This window comes from Letharia lupina (genome assembly GCF_014066315.1).
Source record: "Letharia lupina isolate WasteWater1 chromosome Unknown contig_24, whole genome shotgun sequence".
Classification (NCBI taxonomy): domain Eukaryota; kingdom Fungi; phylum Ascomycota; class Lecanoromycetes; order Lecanorales; family Parmeliaceae; genus Letharia; species Letharia lupina.
The window spans coordinates 247,386-264,771 of record NW_023502993.1 but is presented as its reverse complement, the minus strand read 5'-3'; the positions used below and the strand labels follow the sequence as shown (position 1 = coordinate 264,771).

General features: G+C 51.3%; 6 protein-coding genes across 6 annotated transcripts; 2 read left to right on the top strand and 4 right to left on the bottom strand.

Moving 5' to 3' along the window:
- Positions 1-646: 646 nt before the first annotated feature.
- Positions 647-2,107, top strand: HO133_006310 (uncharacterized protein; the record flags this gene model as incomplete). The annotated part of the gene is made up of 1 exon (XM_037297208.1): positions 647-2,107. The coding sequence occupies one exon, from the start codon at positions 647-649 to the stop codon at positions 2,105-2,107; it is 1,461 nt and encodes a 486-aa protein (XP_037147333.1).
- A 308-nt stretch (positions 2,108-2,415) lies between these two features.
- HO133_006309 (uncharacterized protein) lies at positions 2,416-3,780 on the bottom strand (the record flags this gene model as incomplete). Its single annotated transcript, XM_037297207.1, has 2 exons — positions 2,416-3,329; positions 3,420-3,780. The coding sequence occupies 2 exons, from the start codon at positions 3,778-3,780 to the stop codon at positions 2,416-2,418; spliced, it is 1,275 nt and encodes a 424-aa protein (XP_037147332.1).
- A 398-nt stretch (positions 3,781-4,178) lies between these two features.
- On the bottom strand, positions 4,179-6,134 carry HO133_006308 (uncharacterized protein; the record flags this gene model as incomplete). The annotated part of the gene is made up of 5 exons (XM_037297206.1): positions 4,179-5,428; positions 5,698-5,779; positions 5,827-5,869; positions 5,921-5,997; positions 6,078-6,134. The coding sequence occupies 5 exons, from the start codon at positions 6,132-6,134 to the stop codon at positions 4,179-4,181; spliced, it is 1,509 nt and encodes a 502-aa protein (XP_037147331.1).
- A 418-nt stretch (positions 6,135-6,552) lies between these two features.
- HO133_006307 (uncharacterized protein) lies at positions 6,553-10,754 on the top strand (the record flags this gene model as incomplete). The annotated part of the gene is made up of 6 exons (XM_037297205.1): positions 6,553-6,758; positions 6,808-8,155; positions 8,204-8,707; positions 8,754-8,937; positions 8,988-10,406; positions 10,465-10,754. The coding sequence occupies 6 exons, from the start codon at positions 6,553-6,555 to the stop codon at positions 10,752-10,754; spliced, it is 3,951 nt and encodes a 1,316-aa protein (XP_037147330.1).
- Positions 10,755-11,330: 576 nt separating this feature from the next.
- On the bottom strand, positions 11,331-13,967 carry HO133_006306 (uncharacterized protein; the record flags this gene model as incomplete). Its single annotated transcript, XM_037297204.1, has 3 exons — positions 11,331-11,523; positions 11,578-13,731; positions 13,942-13,967. 3 exons carry the CDS (start codon positions 13,965-13,967, stop codon positions 11,331-11,333), a joined length of 2,373 nt encoding a protein of 790 aa, XP_037147329.1.
- Positions 13,968-15,673: 1,706 nt separating this feature from the next.
- HO133_006305 (uncharacterized protein) lies at positions 15,674-16,706 on the bottom strand (the record flags this gene model as incomplete). Its single annotated transcript, XM_037297203.1, has 2 exons — positions 15,674-16,320; positions 16,379-16,706. The coding sequence occupies 2 exons, from the start codon at positions 16,704-16,706 to the stop codon at positions 15,674-15,676; spliced, it is 975 nt and encodes a 324-aa protein (XP_037147328.1).
- Between the last annotated feature and the right edge of the window lie 680 nt (positions 16,707-17,386).

Below are 17,386 nucleotides of genomic sequence, written 5' to 3'. Positions count from 1 at the left end.
ATACAGTTGCACATTTAGCATGACTGCGTTGTGTACGATGGGTATCGAAGAAGTAAAGCATCCTGCGCTTTGAAAGGAATCAATGAATCGCTTTTCATCTTCTGTCGCGACTTCAGAAGTGTTGAAAAGATGGTTGGGTGCGACTCAGTCGCTTACCAGTCACATCTACCTCACAGTACAGTCTGAATGAAGGAGTCGAGAGTTCAATCACTCAAGACCACATTCATTGCTCTTTATGTGAAGGATTGAATTGAATCATACAACATTCGCTTTCGTCAAAGTGTGAATGTCCCCTCGGCATCGTTGGGTATTTAGATCCCCAACCTCTGAACCTTACCGTCTTTCACAAACAAATCTACCCTATAATCCTCTTTCTCCGGTATGTTGGAAAACTCTTCGTACGTCCCGCATTCCTCATCTTCATCCTTTGTCTGCGAGTTCCCATTCCCCTACTTATACTTACGCTTCATGTGGTGACCAGGCTTTCTACATATATAAAGATACGTTCTTACTCCCCAATGCCCACCATCAACGTCGTTTTACCCCTGGGCGCTCGGAGCTTTTTTGACTCCTACTCGGGCGAGATCCAAAGTCCCTCTACATCAACACCGACGCTAGCGAGTACCACGGGAAGTTTGAAAATGGTATGGTTGCGAAGATACCGGGTGATGAAGTGGAGGACGCCGTCTTTCAAGCAGGCGACTTCATTTTGAGCCTCGAGAAACCCGAGCGCTGCAACCCGTCGAGAAATCCGCTGAGTTACAAAGCAATCGCGTGTCTTTCCGAGGTCCTCTACTCTGGGTGGAACCACCAGAAGGGGAAGCGGGGTCTAGGTGAGCGCGGGGAGGAACGATGGCACGTCACTTGCTTTGAATCTCTGTGCCGTGAGATTCGGAAGCGCGAATTGCTCATCAATCCTGGGGATGGTATACCATCGTGGGCACCTGCCATGGAATTTGGCCACCACATCATCACGGATGAGCGACGCATACCCGCCTATCCTGGCAAATTCAACGTCGACTCTCCCTACCAATTCGGCCTTGAGTTGTGGAAAGCGACGCAGCTCTTCGATGACCGACAAGCACACGGAGCGCATTTCATGCCGACTGTTCCACCGCACATCCAGCTGCCCGAAAAGCTCATCGACGGACGCGATGGACAGAGTCTCTACCTCACCAATGCGGCCAGGAATTTCAGAGGAGAAATGCCTTGGGGCGAGATCGCTGAGATCTCGGCGGCGGATGTACGAGGGGTCACACTGTATGAGATGACGCGGAGGGTCTCGGCGATGATGAGGCCGAAGTACCAGGCAAGGAGAGCGTCAGAGCAGCAGGAGGAATTGGCTAGAAAGGCCCGGGAAGAGGTAGCAGCTACGGCCGCAAGCCCCAACCAGGACGACATTCTCGCTGCTGGTGAGAAAGGGGACGAGGCTCTCACGCCCGCAGAGCACAACTCTAATGCTTCTACGAGCGATACCGAAGCCGTGCTCACGCCGATGAACAGGTCTGCTATCCCAGAAACAGCCTCTGTCACCGCTGCCGCCATGAACAAGGATGACGTTGCTGAGAGTAGTGACAGAGCCTTTGACGTCTCAGAGATCAACAAACCTACTCCTGACGCCTCCACCAACGACGGGAAGCTCCTCTTCGTGCCCGGGAAAGAAGGGTATACTACCTCCCAAGCGGTGCGAGCGATGGGTCAAAGCACCCTTGACATCGCCACCATGAGCGAGAACAAAACCAATAACCGTATGCCGTCCAAGCCAACCTCGCCCAAACAAAACATCGTTGTCCCCACAAAAGTGGCTACTTCCCTCGCAAAGCCAGCTCCTAGCGCATCAAACCCTTCCCGCATATGTCCCAAGCGCAATGGACAGGGCGATTCGGTAGCCCAAAAGGCGGCAACTGTCCCCGAGAAGGAGGCAACTGGAGAGGATGCAGGTGGCTCCAGTGAAGACGATGTGGTCTTTCTGGGCTGGAATAAGGTCGCGAAGGCGGCAAATGACCCTCCAGAAGAAACGCTCAAAGGGAAAGGTACCGCCGGACGAGAGACGCGGAGGTCGCCGAGAGGTGGGCGGGGGAGGTGGAGGTATAGGTATGGCAATTGACCTTTTTTGTTTTTTGGATGGACATGGCGTGATGGATTATGAGGAGATCTGATGTTTTATGAGCAATGAGCCAATGAGCGACGTTTTTTATGATGTTGGTAGTCGGTCGACAGGTATATACATTATCGACAGGATCTCTCCACACGCTCCATCGAATCGCGTCTTTCAGTGATATGTCACCCGACCATGTACTGCATTTTCTCTTATGTACTCAGCGAAATGCAACATACACTGGTTAACCATCAGTCACACACTGTGATTCAATGGCATCTCACCACAATACAGACGACCCAACCTCTTTTCCCCAGCTACCTCCTCCCGATCCTCCCCTCATAGGCTTCCCAAGCAGCCTTCCTGTACCTTTCCGCCTCTCTTTCCCTATCCATAGCTCCCAGGACCCCCCTCCCCACAATCACAACATCCACCCCGTCCCTCCCTACCACCTGCTTTGGGCCCCTGTACTGTTGGCCTTTGCCATCACCCTTCACCAGCTCATCTCCCTCTTTCGGCAGTGAGACCCCAGGCGCAAACGTTAGGAACGCATCATCCGCTTCTTGATTTAGGGACCGTTGTGCAACGAATCCAAGCACGAAGTCTTGGTTCTCCCTTGCCGCTTTTATGCATGCAGTGGTATACTCTGGCGTCAAGAGATTGCCCGCCGAGCTCATCTCCGCAAGCAGGAGGAGACCACGAGCGTGTGGTGGGGGCCCAAGCTCTTCCAGCGCCTTCTGCTTGGTTTGCGGCTCATCCGAGTCTTCGCCCATAGACAGGGAGTGCATCAGACTCACAGGGTGCCGCGGCGATGTAGGCTCAAAGGTCTGCGATATGGTCGTCGTAGCCGTAGTCAGACTCCCCGCTCTCCCTTTCCTCCTCGTGTGCGAAAACAGCGTCTGCGGTGGACTTGCGCTCGTGCTAGAATTAGGACTTGTGGGCGACGCGACGGGGAAGGATGGGGCGGGCGATGTAGATGTTACAGAGGTAGAAGTGAAGATGCTCGAGGGTCGGTCAGGTGAGTCTGCGGCATTGCTGCTGTCGAGAGAGAGGCGGGGCGTGCCGGCTGTTATTGTAGTGTCGACAGATTGGTTCAGGGATGTAAGACAGGAAGAGGCGGCGGAATAGAGGAGGGGAACTATGGAAGGGCCCGGGAGGAGGTGGGCGTTTGTAAGGTGAGCCCATGTGCAGATTGCAAGGGGTCCACGGGTGTATTGGGATTGAATCGTGTCTACGTCAATGAGAGCGTCAGCCATTGAAGGAAACATAGAGAGTAAAGCAAACGGAGGAGATAGGCGGTATAGAGTGGGGAATTGCCTACTTCCAATGTCTCCAAGCTTCCTATCCTCAAAGAGCAGGAAATGCTTCCTTCTCGATATCTCTCCCAAGCCTCTAATGGTCTTCTCCGACCAATCGTCTATGATATCGGCATGGGTCTTCAGAACGCATATAGAGTCACCGACTTCTTCTGCCACGCTCAATAGGTCATATGTAGTGTGGACATCTGCGGATACGCAGAGGTTGGAGCGCTTTATGGAGATGAGGCTGAGGAGATACGTCGCTAATGGGGACGTATTGGGCTGTTCGGCGCGGGTGGAGAAGGGTAGAGAGAGGATGGAATGCTTTTCGGAGGCCATTGTGCTTCGTGTTTGGGAAGAAAGCGTAGGCAACGTTTGCACCATTAGGACCTTGTGAAAGATGGAGAAGTCTGAAGCTGTACTCGGTGCTCATGAGCTTTGATACTGGAAATGGAGCGAGGAGCTTGGTAGCCAATCAGAGATCCCGGCAACTGCTTCGGCTAAGACCAATTGGTGCTGACATCAGCGCCGTTGGAAGCTTAAGTCTACCTCTCTTCTTTCCTCATCCCACCTTAATCCCTATGGTAAAAAGAGTAACATAATATTGGGAGGCTCTCCGTTCTATGGGAATTGCTTTTGATCAACAGTACAAATACAGATAAGTATGCCCACTCAATCGATGGGTCTCTTTTGAAGCATATCGATCCACCACCTGGGTATCATTGCTTCAAATGCTCGGTGCCTTCCCTGACGATTGGTATCATTTCCAACCTCGTCCCTAATCATGCCAAATGCACCCCGGCAGTCCTCAAGGATATGTTGTCGATGTCCGTCCACTCCGAGTCTTCGACCAAAAGCCTCCCTTCATCTGTGGTCTTCTCGATGAGACCTAGCCTCTTATTATTGTTGGCATCAAGGTCACCTGACATTTGGTGGCTGCTCCTTAAGGGATAGCGTGACTTGCGAGGTGGATCAATGCTCGGATTCGGGCCATAGTTTGGCACGTATCTGTCATGTCCCCTTGCCTCTAACTGCACGCCATCGCCAGGCGTATCACCAAGATCGCCACTACTTGTAGGAGTGTCACCAGGTTTCCGGTAGTTGCTTCTTAGGAGACGTGGCTTGTGAGGTTGCTCATCGCTTGGTCCATCATCCGGCACGTATCTGTCAAGTTCTCTGGGCTCTAATTCCACACCATTGGCAGTAATCTTCAGTCTTCTGTATCCTTCTCGCTTCTTTGGGTTTGTGGGGTTTGGGTTCTGTCTTTCGTGCAGTTTTTGTGCGTACTTGCCCTTTCCGCGCCTCTCCTTCTGTTCCATCTGCAGGCGGAGGACCCCTTTTTTCTTGTTCTTGGTCATCTCAATGCTTGGATCCAGCTCATATTGACGGAGTAGATCTCGAGTACTCTCCCGGAAACGGCCTTTGCGGGCCAATTTTTGTGCCACCTTCTGGGCACGTCGTTCGGCGGCCTCCGTTCGTGCCCCTACCTCGCGTTGATTTTCGTTCAAATGCAGTCCGCCTAGAGCTTCTTCAAGGACTTGCGCTTCATTGGCAGGAGTTGTCTGTGCGATGCTTTGTTGGGTACGCCGTTGCCAATTGGCTTCAAGTGTTGCTGCTGAACCTCTGGGCACTGACGTCCGAGAGTTCGAATTCCAGGTTTGAGAGCTCGTCGCGCGCCACGAGTCCGCGATTGCCTGGACCTCACCGTACACCATTTCTCTTGCTGCGAGCTTCGCATCTTGCCCCTTATTGGCTGCTAGTATTGAGTCGTACTGTGTCAGTCGATGTCGGATGTGGGCATTGACAGCCAGGTGGACTTTTAATTGATCTTCTAGGATTTGTGATCGTCCTACTCGACCGCTTCCTTTCTGGAAGCCATGCCCTAGGATCTCTGTGCAAGCGCTCTCGGGTATATTAGGGAAGAACTCAAGAAGCACCTTGTGAGCCTTTTCGTGGTCGCGGCTGTCTTTGGCTGCTACCGCTCTTTGGCGTTTTTCTTCTGATTGGGGACTCGGATTCAGTACTCGCTCTTCTAAGTGACAAGCTTAAAAGATTTCCCCCATGTCCTGGCTGGGCTCTCATTCCAGGAGCAAAGCTAGGGTCACCATCGAAGGGCGATCACCCGAATTTTGGCGAGGACGGAGGAGTACGCCTGATTCCGGTGTTCTTTGCCGAGGAAGCGAGAGCCCAGTTCGCCGGGACGTGGGACAGTGAGCAAGTGAGGTATTCAGTTTCTGAAACATGTGCCGGGCTTGAGGTTCCAGCACAAGGAAGAGGGGAATGACCCTCAGATGAACGTACCAGTGCCAGCAGCGTCTTCTTTGACTGCTTCGACGATCTGCTGGAAGCAGTGGATCCCCAGTCTTTCGTTTGTTTTACCGTCCTTGCAAGCGGTAAGTTGTGGATGGCGCGTGATTTTGGTGATCTTACATAGACAATCCATAGCCATCTTCCAGAAACACTCGTCAAATTCCTACTGTTCAGTGTTAGACGGGAATTCGTGCAAACTTTTGAGCTTTTATACCAGTGTCGAGTGATGTAGACGTCTCCTTTGGGAACAAAGACGTAGCCTGAAGGGGGGTGGTCTGAACTATCGGATAACTGAACCATCGCAAACATTAGCTTTACATTACTAAGTACTCGCTGCTCCAAGATAGAAAAACATGAGTTTTTTGACGTACTCTCTCATATGCATGCTTCAATAAAGCTCTCGGCTGCGACGTCCCAACTGAGTTCATGCTTGAGTGCAGTATGGTATGGAAATACTCATGAGCCAAGTAATGTGTTCGTAATCTGTAGAGTAGGACTTTAATTTGAACAGAGGACGGAGATTAAAATGCGGAGTTTAGTAGTGCCAATACCTGTATGTGCCAAGACAGGACCCTTCTTCGCCCAGAAATCCGCGAGTTCCAAATTCAAGGTCAACGGCGTCTCAAAATTGAGCACTATCGCACTTACCGGACCTCCACCATAGCGTGTCGACCTCACAACTGAAGCTCGTCGATGCTTCCGAGCGGAGCGGAGCGGACCTACCCTGTACCGCACTTGACGAATTCGGAGAATCCTAATTCTACCGATTTATCTTCACATGGAAGGAAATCGAGACCAAGGCGCGTCTGCTCGATGACCCTGTCCTAAGCAGAGCAGGAAAAAACGATGGCGACGGTAGCAAGTCTGGAGACGAGTCCATCGAAAGTCAACAGCATCAGGGAGCGCGAGCTCTACCGCTACTTCCAGCCTCCAGAGTCCCCCAAGCAACAAGAGACTCTCAGCGTCCATGCCGCTTCCTCACCTAACACCACCCTCACGGCTCTGGCACAATTATGTGCCCTCCGACTGCACGCGAAGAGGGCAATGATCAGGTGCGCTTTCCACGACGATTGCGGAATGTGGAGCTGATTCTCCCTAAAGCGTGATCGACCGAGAGAAGCAGTACTTCGTTGCCGAGTCTACCAAGACACTGGACCTCGTGAATAACAGCAAATCGGAAGAAGAGGGTGACGGGCTGTGGTTCGGATGTGGAACCGTCGACAAGTCGGGGAGACTATGCGAGAAGACCATTGAATTACCGCCCTCCTTGGCCTGTTCTCCATCTGTGTTAACAGTCACAGACCTCTCGAAAGACGAGCGATTCAATCGATTACCATTCGTTACCGGACCTCCATATTTCAGATTCTATGCGGGAACACCTTTGACTACGAACAAGGGGGTCAACATTGGCTCCCTGTTCATCCTCGATGACGTGGCACGGCCTCAATTAAGCAATGATCATGAGCTATTCCTCGCTACTATTGCGCAGACGGTCATTAAGCACATGGAGATTACTATGGAGGCCGACGAGCGTAAGAAGGTGATGAGGCTTTCCCTGGGTATGAACGCATTCGTGGAGGGAAAGAGCAGGCTAGTGCTAGATGACCTGACACATAAGATGGGGATGGCTCACAAAGACTGCTCTAACAGCGACGGCGGACTGACAAAAAAGAGAACTGATAGCGGGAACAAACCATTGATGAGCAACAATGGGACCCATAGTGATCAAGACTCTTCTCAAGAGGACTCAGATTTCGGCAAGACCAGTAGAAATGTGGACACGGGTCATCGGATGACATTTGCAAGGGCATCAAACATACTTTGCGAATCTCTAGAGATCCGCGAAAGAGGAGGCGTAGTGTATTTCGATGCGACATCGCGGCATGGTACAGAGACTCGCGATTCCCATGACCGAAAATCCCAAAGACCCGCTGAGATTGTCAGCTACTCTACGCCTGAATCAGATCTATTCCTTGAGAACCAACCATCTGAGACGAAGTCCTTCAAACCCGTCGATGAGACTTTGCTGCACAGCTTGCTCGCCCGGTATCCTCGTGGGAAGTTGTGGTCCTTTGACCGAGACGGTAGCTTATCATCCTCGGAAGAGGAGCCCCTATCTCCTAGGGAGCGAACCAAGTCTGAAGGTAGCAGACAGATTCGAGCCAATAGGAAGCAGGTCGAGGCCATGCTTCTTCAGCAACATTTTCCGGGTGTTCGCCAGTTGATCTTCTCCGGTCTATGGGATGCTTCTTCAAGCCGCTGGTTTACTGGTGGCTTTGCGTGGACTACCTCTAGTCGTCAAATTTTCTCACGGGAGACGGAGCTCAGTTTCTTCATGGCCTTTGGAAACAGCGTCATGGCAGAAGTGTCTCGGCTGGCATCGATCGCGGCAGACCGTCAGAAAGCGGACTTCATAGGATCCATTTCTCATGAGTTCCGGTCACCCTTAGTAAGTTATTGCTACACTCACTGTGGACGATGGGCTAAAAGTGTTCAGCATGGCATACTTGCTAGCGCAGAGTTCTTGGCCGACACCGAAGCAGATGCATTCCAAAGCAGCCTGGTCGATACAATATCCTCATGCGGCCGTACTTTGTTGGACACCATCAACCACATCCTCGATTACAGCAAAATCAATTCGTTCGAGAGGAATTGGCGCAACGTACGCAAGCCAGGGTCGAGGGCAAGAGGAGCGGCAAACCGCCGAATAGCTGACAAGGAAGCGCCTCCAATGATGAACATCTACGCGACCGTGGATGTCGCAGCAGTCACAGAAGAAGTCGTTGAAGGGGTGTACGCAGGCCAGATCTACCAGGACATTAGTTCGACTGAAGCGACCGACTTCTCTAACGGAGCTAAAGCTGAAGCTCTTGATCGGGGCATACATGTTGGCAATCAGTCCCGCGTGAAAAAGGTCAGCGCGGTGAAGGCGGTAGAGGTTATACTGGACATTGCTCACGAAAACTATGTATTCACTACGCAACCAGGGGCGTTAAAGAGGGTAGGGACACGTTGCTCCGTTCTGTGCTGAAGCTAACACGTCTCAGGTTATTATGAACATTTTCGGGAACGCACTCAAGTATACGCAAAAAGGATCGATTGTTGTCAAGCTAGCTCTTAGCCCTTCGAACCATGATGCAATGGAAGACACAGAGAGGATTCTGGAAATCAAGGTGATGGACACCGGCCGTGGCATATCGTCAGAATATCTTCGGACGAGTTTGTATAATCGTGAGTGACCCAAACCCTATCCCTGGTCAGAGCTGTCTGACCTTTTGAAGCTTTCTGTCAGGAAGACGTACTAGCAAGTGGTACCGGACTCGGTTTATCCATCGTCAAGTCGATCCTCACCATGCTCCGCGGTACAATTGATGTCCAAAGCGAAGTAGGGAAGGGGACCGACATCACAATTCGCGTACCACTGTCACGCGTGCCAGGGACTGATACACCAGTCTCCACTCCAAGTACAGATGTATCGGTCGACGGGACCTCTCAGGATGACTCGATGCGTATCCTCCAAGCTGATTATCAGGCAACAACAATTGCTCTGTACGCTTTTCACTCCACAGAGTTCTCGAGTGAAATGACAGAGGTGGGCCGGACGATCAAAACTTGTATCGAAGACTGGTTTGGACTCCGGGCATGCTTATCTTTGTCTGAGTTGACGTCCAAGGATATTATAGTCGTCGACGAGAAAGATCTGGCCGAGCTTGTAACACAAAATGCTACACCCCTGCCAACTGTCGTGATATGCAGCAATTCCACCCGCTCTAAGGCTGCATCTCGTCAAAACATGCCAGCCGTCACGGAATTTGTATCAAAACCGTTCGGACCACACAAACTCGCTAAAGCTCTCCGACTGTGCTTAGACAAGGCCAGAGATTACCATCTGGGACTGACTCCAGTGATACCATTCTCAAGCGGAGGTCCTGGTTCTTTGAAGTCGGAGGCAGGTACTGCAATACCACATTTAGAGCATCTGACGATTGAGACTGAAGATGACCTGCGCCCTCTCCGTGTCCAGACTAACGGGATCTTGACAGCGAGTGAGTCAGACAATGCTCAAATGGCTATCGACCACTGGAATACCGGTTCTTCAAATGACACCATTCATGGGACATTGAATGATGGTCAGAATTTCCCATTCCCTGACCAAAGTCAGCAAAATCAATCCGAAACAAATCCCATATCACCTCGGTCGCCTGTGAAAGAGAATGTCGCAATGCGCGATCGGCCTATGGGTGATCTTACGAGGCGCGAGTCAAGACGTCCTCCCCTAATATCGAGAATGACAGAACCGGCGGTGAGAACAGCTTTCCCGCATTCGCTTGATCGATCGTTCTATGACTCATCAGCTATTACCAAGAATGGTGAGACCGCAGCGTTTGAAACAGAGACGCCTTTGAGTGACGCAGCAAAAGCACATGTACTGAACGGAACGAATTCTTCAAGCCTCACGGCGTCGAACATGGCTCTTCACAATGGTAAGACACCGAACGAGACGCCTAAAGCGCAGCTCCAAGAGCCAGACAAGCGTCCTCCAAGACTGCTTTTAGTAGATGACAATAAAATTAACCTGCGTTTACTGGAAACGTACATGCGGAAGAGAAAGTACAAGCTCGTCGACTCGGCCGAGAACGGTCAATTGGCTGTGCAGGCCGCCGAATCCCACGAGCATGGCTACGACATCATCTTCATGGGTAAGTCCTCGCCCCTGCTATCTTTCCGGCTCGGGCGAAATTTAAAAAATGGCGACAGATATAAGCATGCCCGTGTTGAACGGATTCGAAGCCACCCGAGCCATCCGCGACATCGAGGAAGCGCGCAGCCACAACCGAAAAGACGGCCACGGGCCCTCCCCGGCCTTGATCATCGCTCTGACGGGCCTCGCGTCCAGCAGAGACCAGAGCGAAGCTTTCACCAGCGGCGTGGATCTCTTCATGACGAAGCCCGTCTCCTTCAAAGAGGTCGGGCGCTTGCTCGACAACTGGGAAGCACACGGAGGCGTCAAGCCTTCGGAAGAGGAGGCGAATGGGCATGCCACTTAGCTGCATTCTTTTTTTTTGTTACGCGCACAGGATTTTACGAAATGTCACGTTGCATTGCATTGCATTGATACCACGGGCTTGTTTGTAGGCGGGGAGCCCGGCCTGCTCCGGAGATGGCACGGCGCGGCGTCGGACACGGTTGGGGTGAGAGCGCTTTGCATAGGTAGACTTTGATGTCTACGCGTGAATGGACATACAAGCGTCGCCGTTGGGCTTAGCCCTCGTAAATAGTAAGGGTTTGATGGAATTAATACTCTTGGTACGACAAGACCTTTTTGAAATCGATAACGCTTTGAAGCGGGTCCGTTCATCATGGCGCCTGGATGCGATAAGGACATATCGGCTTGTTTGTTGCCTGACCGGGCTAGCATACCTATATAAACGATTGACATCAAAGCTGTACATGATTCACATTGCATATCCAGCCTCGCGCATGGCGCCCTCCAAAGATGCCTTTTCTAAAGGGTATATACTAAATCAGGTGCCACCTATACAAAATTGTTTCCCTGCCTCTGCTCGAAACCCAGATGAGAGACGTATACGATCCACAGCCAAGCGAGAAACTAGCCTGATATATCATCTGTATCGATGAGGCTTATGTGCCAAGGGTGAGCTTGGTGGCGCAAACGATGCCCTTGCCGGCTCTCGTACACGTCCTCCGCGAACATTGGGGGTTGAGCCTGTGCAGAAGACACAGAGATGGACATAAGGCAGCTTGTTTGGGTCAAACCCGAGGCACGAGACATGTTGCCATTTGCGGCAGGATTCGCTGTGTAGGGTTAGCGCATTCTTGCGCTTTTGAACACGTAGACGCGAGACTCACCATTGTATCATGACCTCACCAAAGTCCTCGGTAACATGGCAAACGCAGCGGGTACTGTCGCCGCTGCCGTTGCTCTCCCGACCCGTGGTTGGGGTTGACATGTCAGGATCTGTGATTGTGGTGGGTGAGATGTTGCTGTATGGGTCCTGGTATGCATGATGACCCGGAGTGTGGGACCCAGTGGTGTAATACTGGTGTAAAGGGCCGCCTTGCAAGGGGTATGCTCGGCGCTGACCTGTAAAACCATCCCTCGACCCTGGCCGTGTTGCGTGCTTGCTGACTTTCTTCTGCGACCTCGACTGGAGAACCTTCTTCAACTCAGATTGGGCGTCACCTTTATCATCATCAGTGTCGATGATCGTTTCACCTTCGCTTTCCACTTCAATCCTGCCGGCGCCACTGTAAGCTTGAGAGCTGTGCTGTGTATGGAGATTGGAGGACATTCGCCGCGTAGATGACGGCTGGGCTGTGCTGACCGATCCCAGGGTTGACGTGTACGACGAACGCTGCGAGTGTGATTGAGGATCATTGAAGAATCGTCCAAGCTTTGGCTGCTTTTGCCTTTGAGAAGGGAAAGCGAAGGACTGGGGCTGGCTCATCACCATTTCAGCACTTGACGACGACGAGTCGCTCTCACTGTCTTCAGAATCACTGTCCACCTGTATTCCACTTTTGGACGCATGTTTGGTGTCATCTGCCACGACGGTCTTTGCCCTGCCACTGGCATCAATAGTCAGAGTGACCGAGGATCGTTTCCGTTGAGAATCACGTATGCGGCTCAGGCTTCGTCTATGTTGGAGGGATCTTGAGCCAATATCTCGACGCTCCTTCGCATGCCCGTACGAATTTCGACTTCGGGAACGAGCAATAGCTCTAGCTTCGATGACATCGTCAATGTGATCACGCTCGACACCAGATCGGCCTGTCTGATCGTCACGTAACGTCAGGAGAGCAGCTTTTACCGCTGGAGAATCATCAACCCCAGGTGCTCGCTTTCTCTTCGGTTTTCGAGCCAGTTGCATGTCAAGCTCTATCTGTGCATCACGCATTTGATGTGCATACGGCCGAAGCACATCATCTTGTATAGCCTGGCTCACAACGGGCATAGTTGCAACGTCGGCAGCTTTACCAGGTGAGCTAAAAAGCAAGCTAGGATTGACGACATTTCCAGCAAACTTCCCTCGTGCTGAAGTGATCGTGTGACTGGGCGGTTCCGCATACGATGAACGTGGGAACGTTGCGGTATCTTCGTGACTAGTATTGATAAGATTGAAGGCTGGCGAGGTTGGGAACTGCATTCCATTTGCATGATCCGATGGTGAGACGAAGGGATCCGAATTTTTTGGTAGCCCCATCCCGAAAGCAGTAAAGGTGTCGTCCATTGGAAAGTCAATGTTCATTGTGTCGCCTTGCTCAGGGTCCCAAAACAGCTTATTCTGTGGATATACAGGCGCCGTAGCTGGACCAGACATTGGAAAGCCAAAGCCATCTGGGGAGAATTGTAGAGCAGGGAACTGTTGCGGTGATTCCTCCACCTGAGAAGTTGAGCCATAAGCGCCTTCACCCTTTCCAAAGTTTGGAAATGACATCCTTCTGCCCTTTTCTGCAGATTCTTTGACCAGTTGAGCTACTTGAGCTTGTTGTGCTTTTCGTCGTGAAGCAGATGTACTCGTTGGAGGTGGAGTCTGCATTGATCCAGCGGAGTTCATAGCTGTACCAGCCGAATGGTCGAAGCCAGTCTTCAGGGGAGTTATTGAAAACTCATCCGTGTTTAAGCGACGACGCTTGGATTCTGAGGTCGAAGAAGGGTTGGGAGAGGATGATAGTTGGCGAGACGGCTCTACCGGCGGCAACGGCAGGCTGGGGTTGGGTGACAAATGATGTACATGGGAGGCTATTTCTGTCTCGAGGTCTTGGCCTGTGGAAGGTATTTTGAACTCCGAGATCTTTGTAGGGCTTTTGGTAGGTGTCGTGAAGCTCAGTTGGGTCGGTGTCTTTAGATCAGGACTCGCCACCGAGTGAAAGGCGGGACTCCAAGGGGATTGAGGACCATAGAATCTCGTACCCTGTTTTGGTGTTTGGAAGGAATTCAGGAAGAAGTTCGGAGACGTAGGCGTTTTGGTGGGTGTTGGAGGTTCACCCGCGTGGCTAAAGCTAGTGACCATAAGTATGTCAGCATTTGCAAGTGCAAAGAAGCTCAGCCAAGCTGCACGCTTGTACCAAATCTGTATCCATCCGTCCCTGCCTCTGCTCTGGTGACCAGGCCAATAATCGGGTTTTCCTCTGCTAGGCCCAAAGAGCAACCAGACGAGCTAAACCAAAGGGCAAGATCACGCAGCACAGGATAAGAATGTGGAGGCGTACCTGTATTGCGGTAGTTCAAAACTCATAGCAAAGCATGGAATGGGTGTCAGAGTCGCTGTAGAAGAAGCCAACTGCAGCTGTGCAGTTATTGTAGAGGTGAGGTTGGAAGTTGAAATCGTAGCTTTCGAAGGTGTTGTATACGGACAATAGGTTCGAGAGTAGAGTCGGGCGGACGAAGAAGTCTTAAGACAGCAAGAGGACTCTTATATAGAAGGTAGGCAATTCCGTGAAAGGTCTGGCAGGCTTGAGGTAGTCTTGTAGGAGCTCGGATGAATTTTGGACAATGGTATGACGAGTTTTCGGGTTCTCTTCTTGTTCAGAGGTGCTCCGAGTAGCTCTGAGTAAACCAAGGTCGAAGACGCTGCCAGAGGAGGGTTTCTGAGTAGGGTCAGGTCAAGCCGCTTTCTTTGGAGAGACTGAGTTGGTTGGTCGGGAAGGGGGAAGTACCTAAGTCTTCGAGGCCGCGGGGACGGGACAGTTGGAAGATAGAAGATAGGTTGGAAGATAGGAGACAGGCTCAGGTTGGTCAAGTGGTTCAGCTGAAGAGCAAATGGTGAAAGAAGAAGCGAAGAAGAGGTAAGCGAAGTAGTGTGGAGGAGGCCCCCAGCATTAGCACTGCCAATGCTTCCTAGACCCGAAGGACCTTGTAGGGCACACTTTAGTTGCATGCATTCCAGGCACAGGCACAGGCCCACAGATCAAGATTGAAAAAAAGAAAAAAGGCGGGACGGCATGTGAATCTCGCCTACAGTATGGCAGCTACCGGTAGTCGCTCCTCGGCCGCGTGCAAGCTTCTTCCTCTCAGCTTCTGGATTCTTAGCTACTACCAGTGACCCCTTCCACAGAGAAGGGACATGGAAATCATGATGATGATTAAAGTATGATTGATTTGATTGCTTTTCTACAACAACCTTAGGAAATTGGTAAGTTACCCATACTTCAAAATATGCTACCATTCATTCCCACGCATTTTTGGCCCCTGTCCCGCGGCAATGACGCAGAAGTCGGAGAAGAGAAGCCCACCCCATTGACGTGCATAAAGTAAAGCATGCAGTAAAAGCCTATCTCTGACACTATCTACCCCCCTGAGTGTCTCGGATGAACTCCTCAATAATATACGACCTCTCCTTCTGTTCATTAATAGGTATTCCCCAGGGTCTCGTAAATCGTAATCCTTCAGTTGGGAGTCATATTTCTTTTTAAATTCCCACCTACCGTACCATCGGCTCATCCGCCCCACTAGAGACGGTTTAAGCCAGTCAAAGGTCGAGATTGACTTTCGCCTGTTAAGCGCCAACGCATTGGCCAGGTTCAGGGATCCGCATAGTTTAACCGCCAGGCTGGACATAATTGGATTTTTGGTTATATTTGGGTCCATGACGAGCTTATTAAAGTAAAGTATTACCAGCCAGAGTATTTTGGGTCCGGCATGCGAGGAGGCATCATGGCATCCTTTACTTCATCCTTTCCAACGTCTCATTCTCGCAATGATCGAATCTGGAAGACCATTCATTTTGAGCTAGGCTTCATAGGTTAAGCTCTCAACAGTTCACGCGGCTTCGAAAATGAACTGCGCATCTCAGATTGGTGGATTCTTGAGCTATATATCTTGATAATGACAGTGTAGAATCCTCGCGAGACTTTGCACCTGGTGCCTTAACAGTAAAGGACCCTGGATTCTTCTCCCACCTATCCCGCACCATCTCCCCACTGTTCATTGCAGGCAAGTTCTTCACTCGGCATTTTCTATCTTGCGTTGCTCAAAGACCTTCAATGCCTCCTCAGCAGCTTTGACACCACTGAGTGCCATGGCACCGAAAGTAGGACCCATGCGGTTGGCGCCATCAACCTCGCTCAACTCCATGCCTCCGACGATGAGGCCCGGAACCACTTCGCGAGTGCGTTTGACGATGGCATCCTCGGCCGTGTTCATGTCCAAACCACGCATGCCTCCGAGTTTCTCAATTTGGTTCATACTGACGAGACGCTTGACGCAGAAGGCGCCGAAAGGTCCATCGTGACCAGTAGTGCTGATGACGAGGGGGGCGTTGATGGTGTTGGGGTCCATGCAGGACTGATCGTCGTGGTGCATAGTCACGAGCGTCCAGTTAGTAACCACACCGGCAATGCGGACGCTTCCGTCGCCATTGTTGGAGGGGCGAGTGATCAAATCTTCAACCGCGGTGGCGTTGAAGAGCTTGATGTTCGGGAAGGAAAGGACCTTAGACAGGAGAGTGGAGGTGAAGAGGGCGGCATGCTTGACGACAACGTAGTTACCTTCCTCTTCATAGGGAACGCCGAGGTCGGACAAGAAAGCATCGGCAGGCTTACGCATCACCATTGCGGAAAAGAGTTGACCGCCTAGCCAAGCTCCACCACCTGTAGACTGTCAGATAAGATCGGGACACTGGAAAGTGAGAAAGAGATGGCCACGGACCAGGAGAAACGGAAGCTTCGATGATAGCAATCTTGAGGTCGGGACGAGCTTTGCCGAGCATGTACGCAGTGCTCAGACCGCAGGACCCTGCACCCACAATAACAATGTCGCTTTCGGCGTAGGTGTCCAAGTCCTGGAAGTAGCGGCGAGTCATGGCACGGGAAACCTGGCTCTCGCGGATGGGATCGAATTTGAAGGTCTCCCATTTGTCAACCATGTCCTCGAGGGTTTTGGCTCCACTGAGCTTCATGTGTCCATCGCCATTGATGGCTTTGGTAGGCATGGAGCCTAGGGAAGATAGGGTTTCGGTTGCAATTGGGGGAGCCATTGTAATAATTCTGCTGGGCCGTTAGACATTCTGTCATTGATTGACAGGGCGGAGAAGCATGATCCTTTCGCTGGTATTATCCAGAAGAAATCAAGTTTTGACCGTCTAATTTCAGAACGACTCTGGGTCTGCAGCATTGACATCTCTTCTCACGCAATGGAAGAAGGTGGATGCCAATGGTACAGACATGAGCTCGAACACCGGTTCATGCTTTGAAGCATACGATACCTTGATCATTTGAGGAAGCCACCAGGCGATTGAGGGCCACGCTCTCCATTTTGGTGGGATAGTACCAAGTTACCTTTGGGGGAATGTTAGTAGCTGAACCTGCAGTAGGAGCGGGGGTCGGATATCACGGTTTAGATGGAATGTTCTTCAACTTCTTTCTGATATTGAAGGCTCAATTGACTGATCGATTGGAAATTTGGAAGAAAGATGGTTGGAAGTGTTGATTGAGGTGGGGTCGCTTTTCTATTTATCCTCGTGCGGGGCTTGGCGGAAAGCTCGGATAATCTAGTGCCGGACTTTGAGCGGATATTAAGGAATTTGTGATTATGACGCCAAGCAATCGTCGTAAGCGTAAGCGGACCTCGAGCTCAATTTCATTTGACGGCTAATAAAAATGGTGTTGATGTTCTACGGCTTCAGCTCCAGCTCTTGCTTTTCTCCATTGATACTAC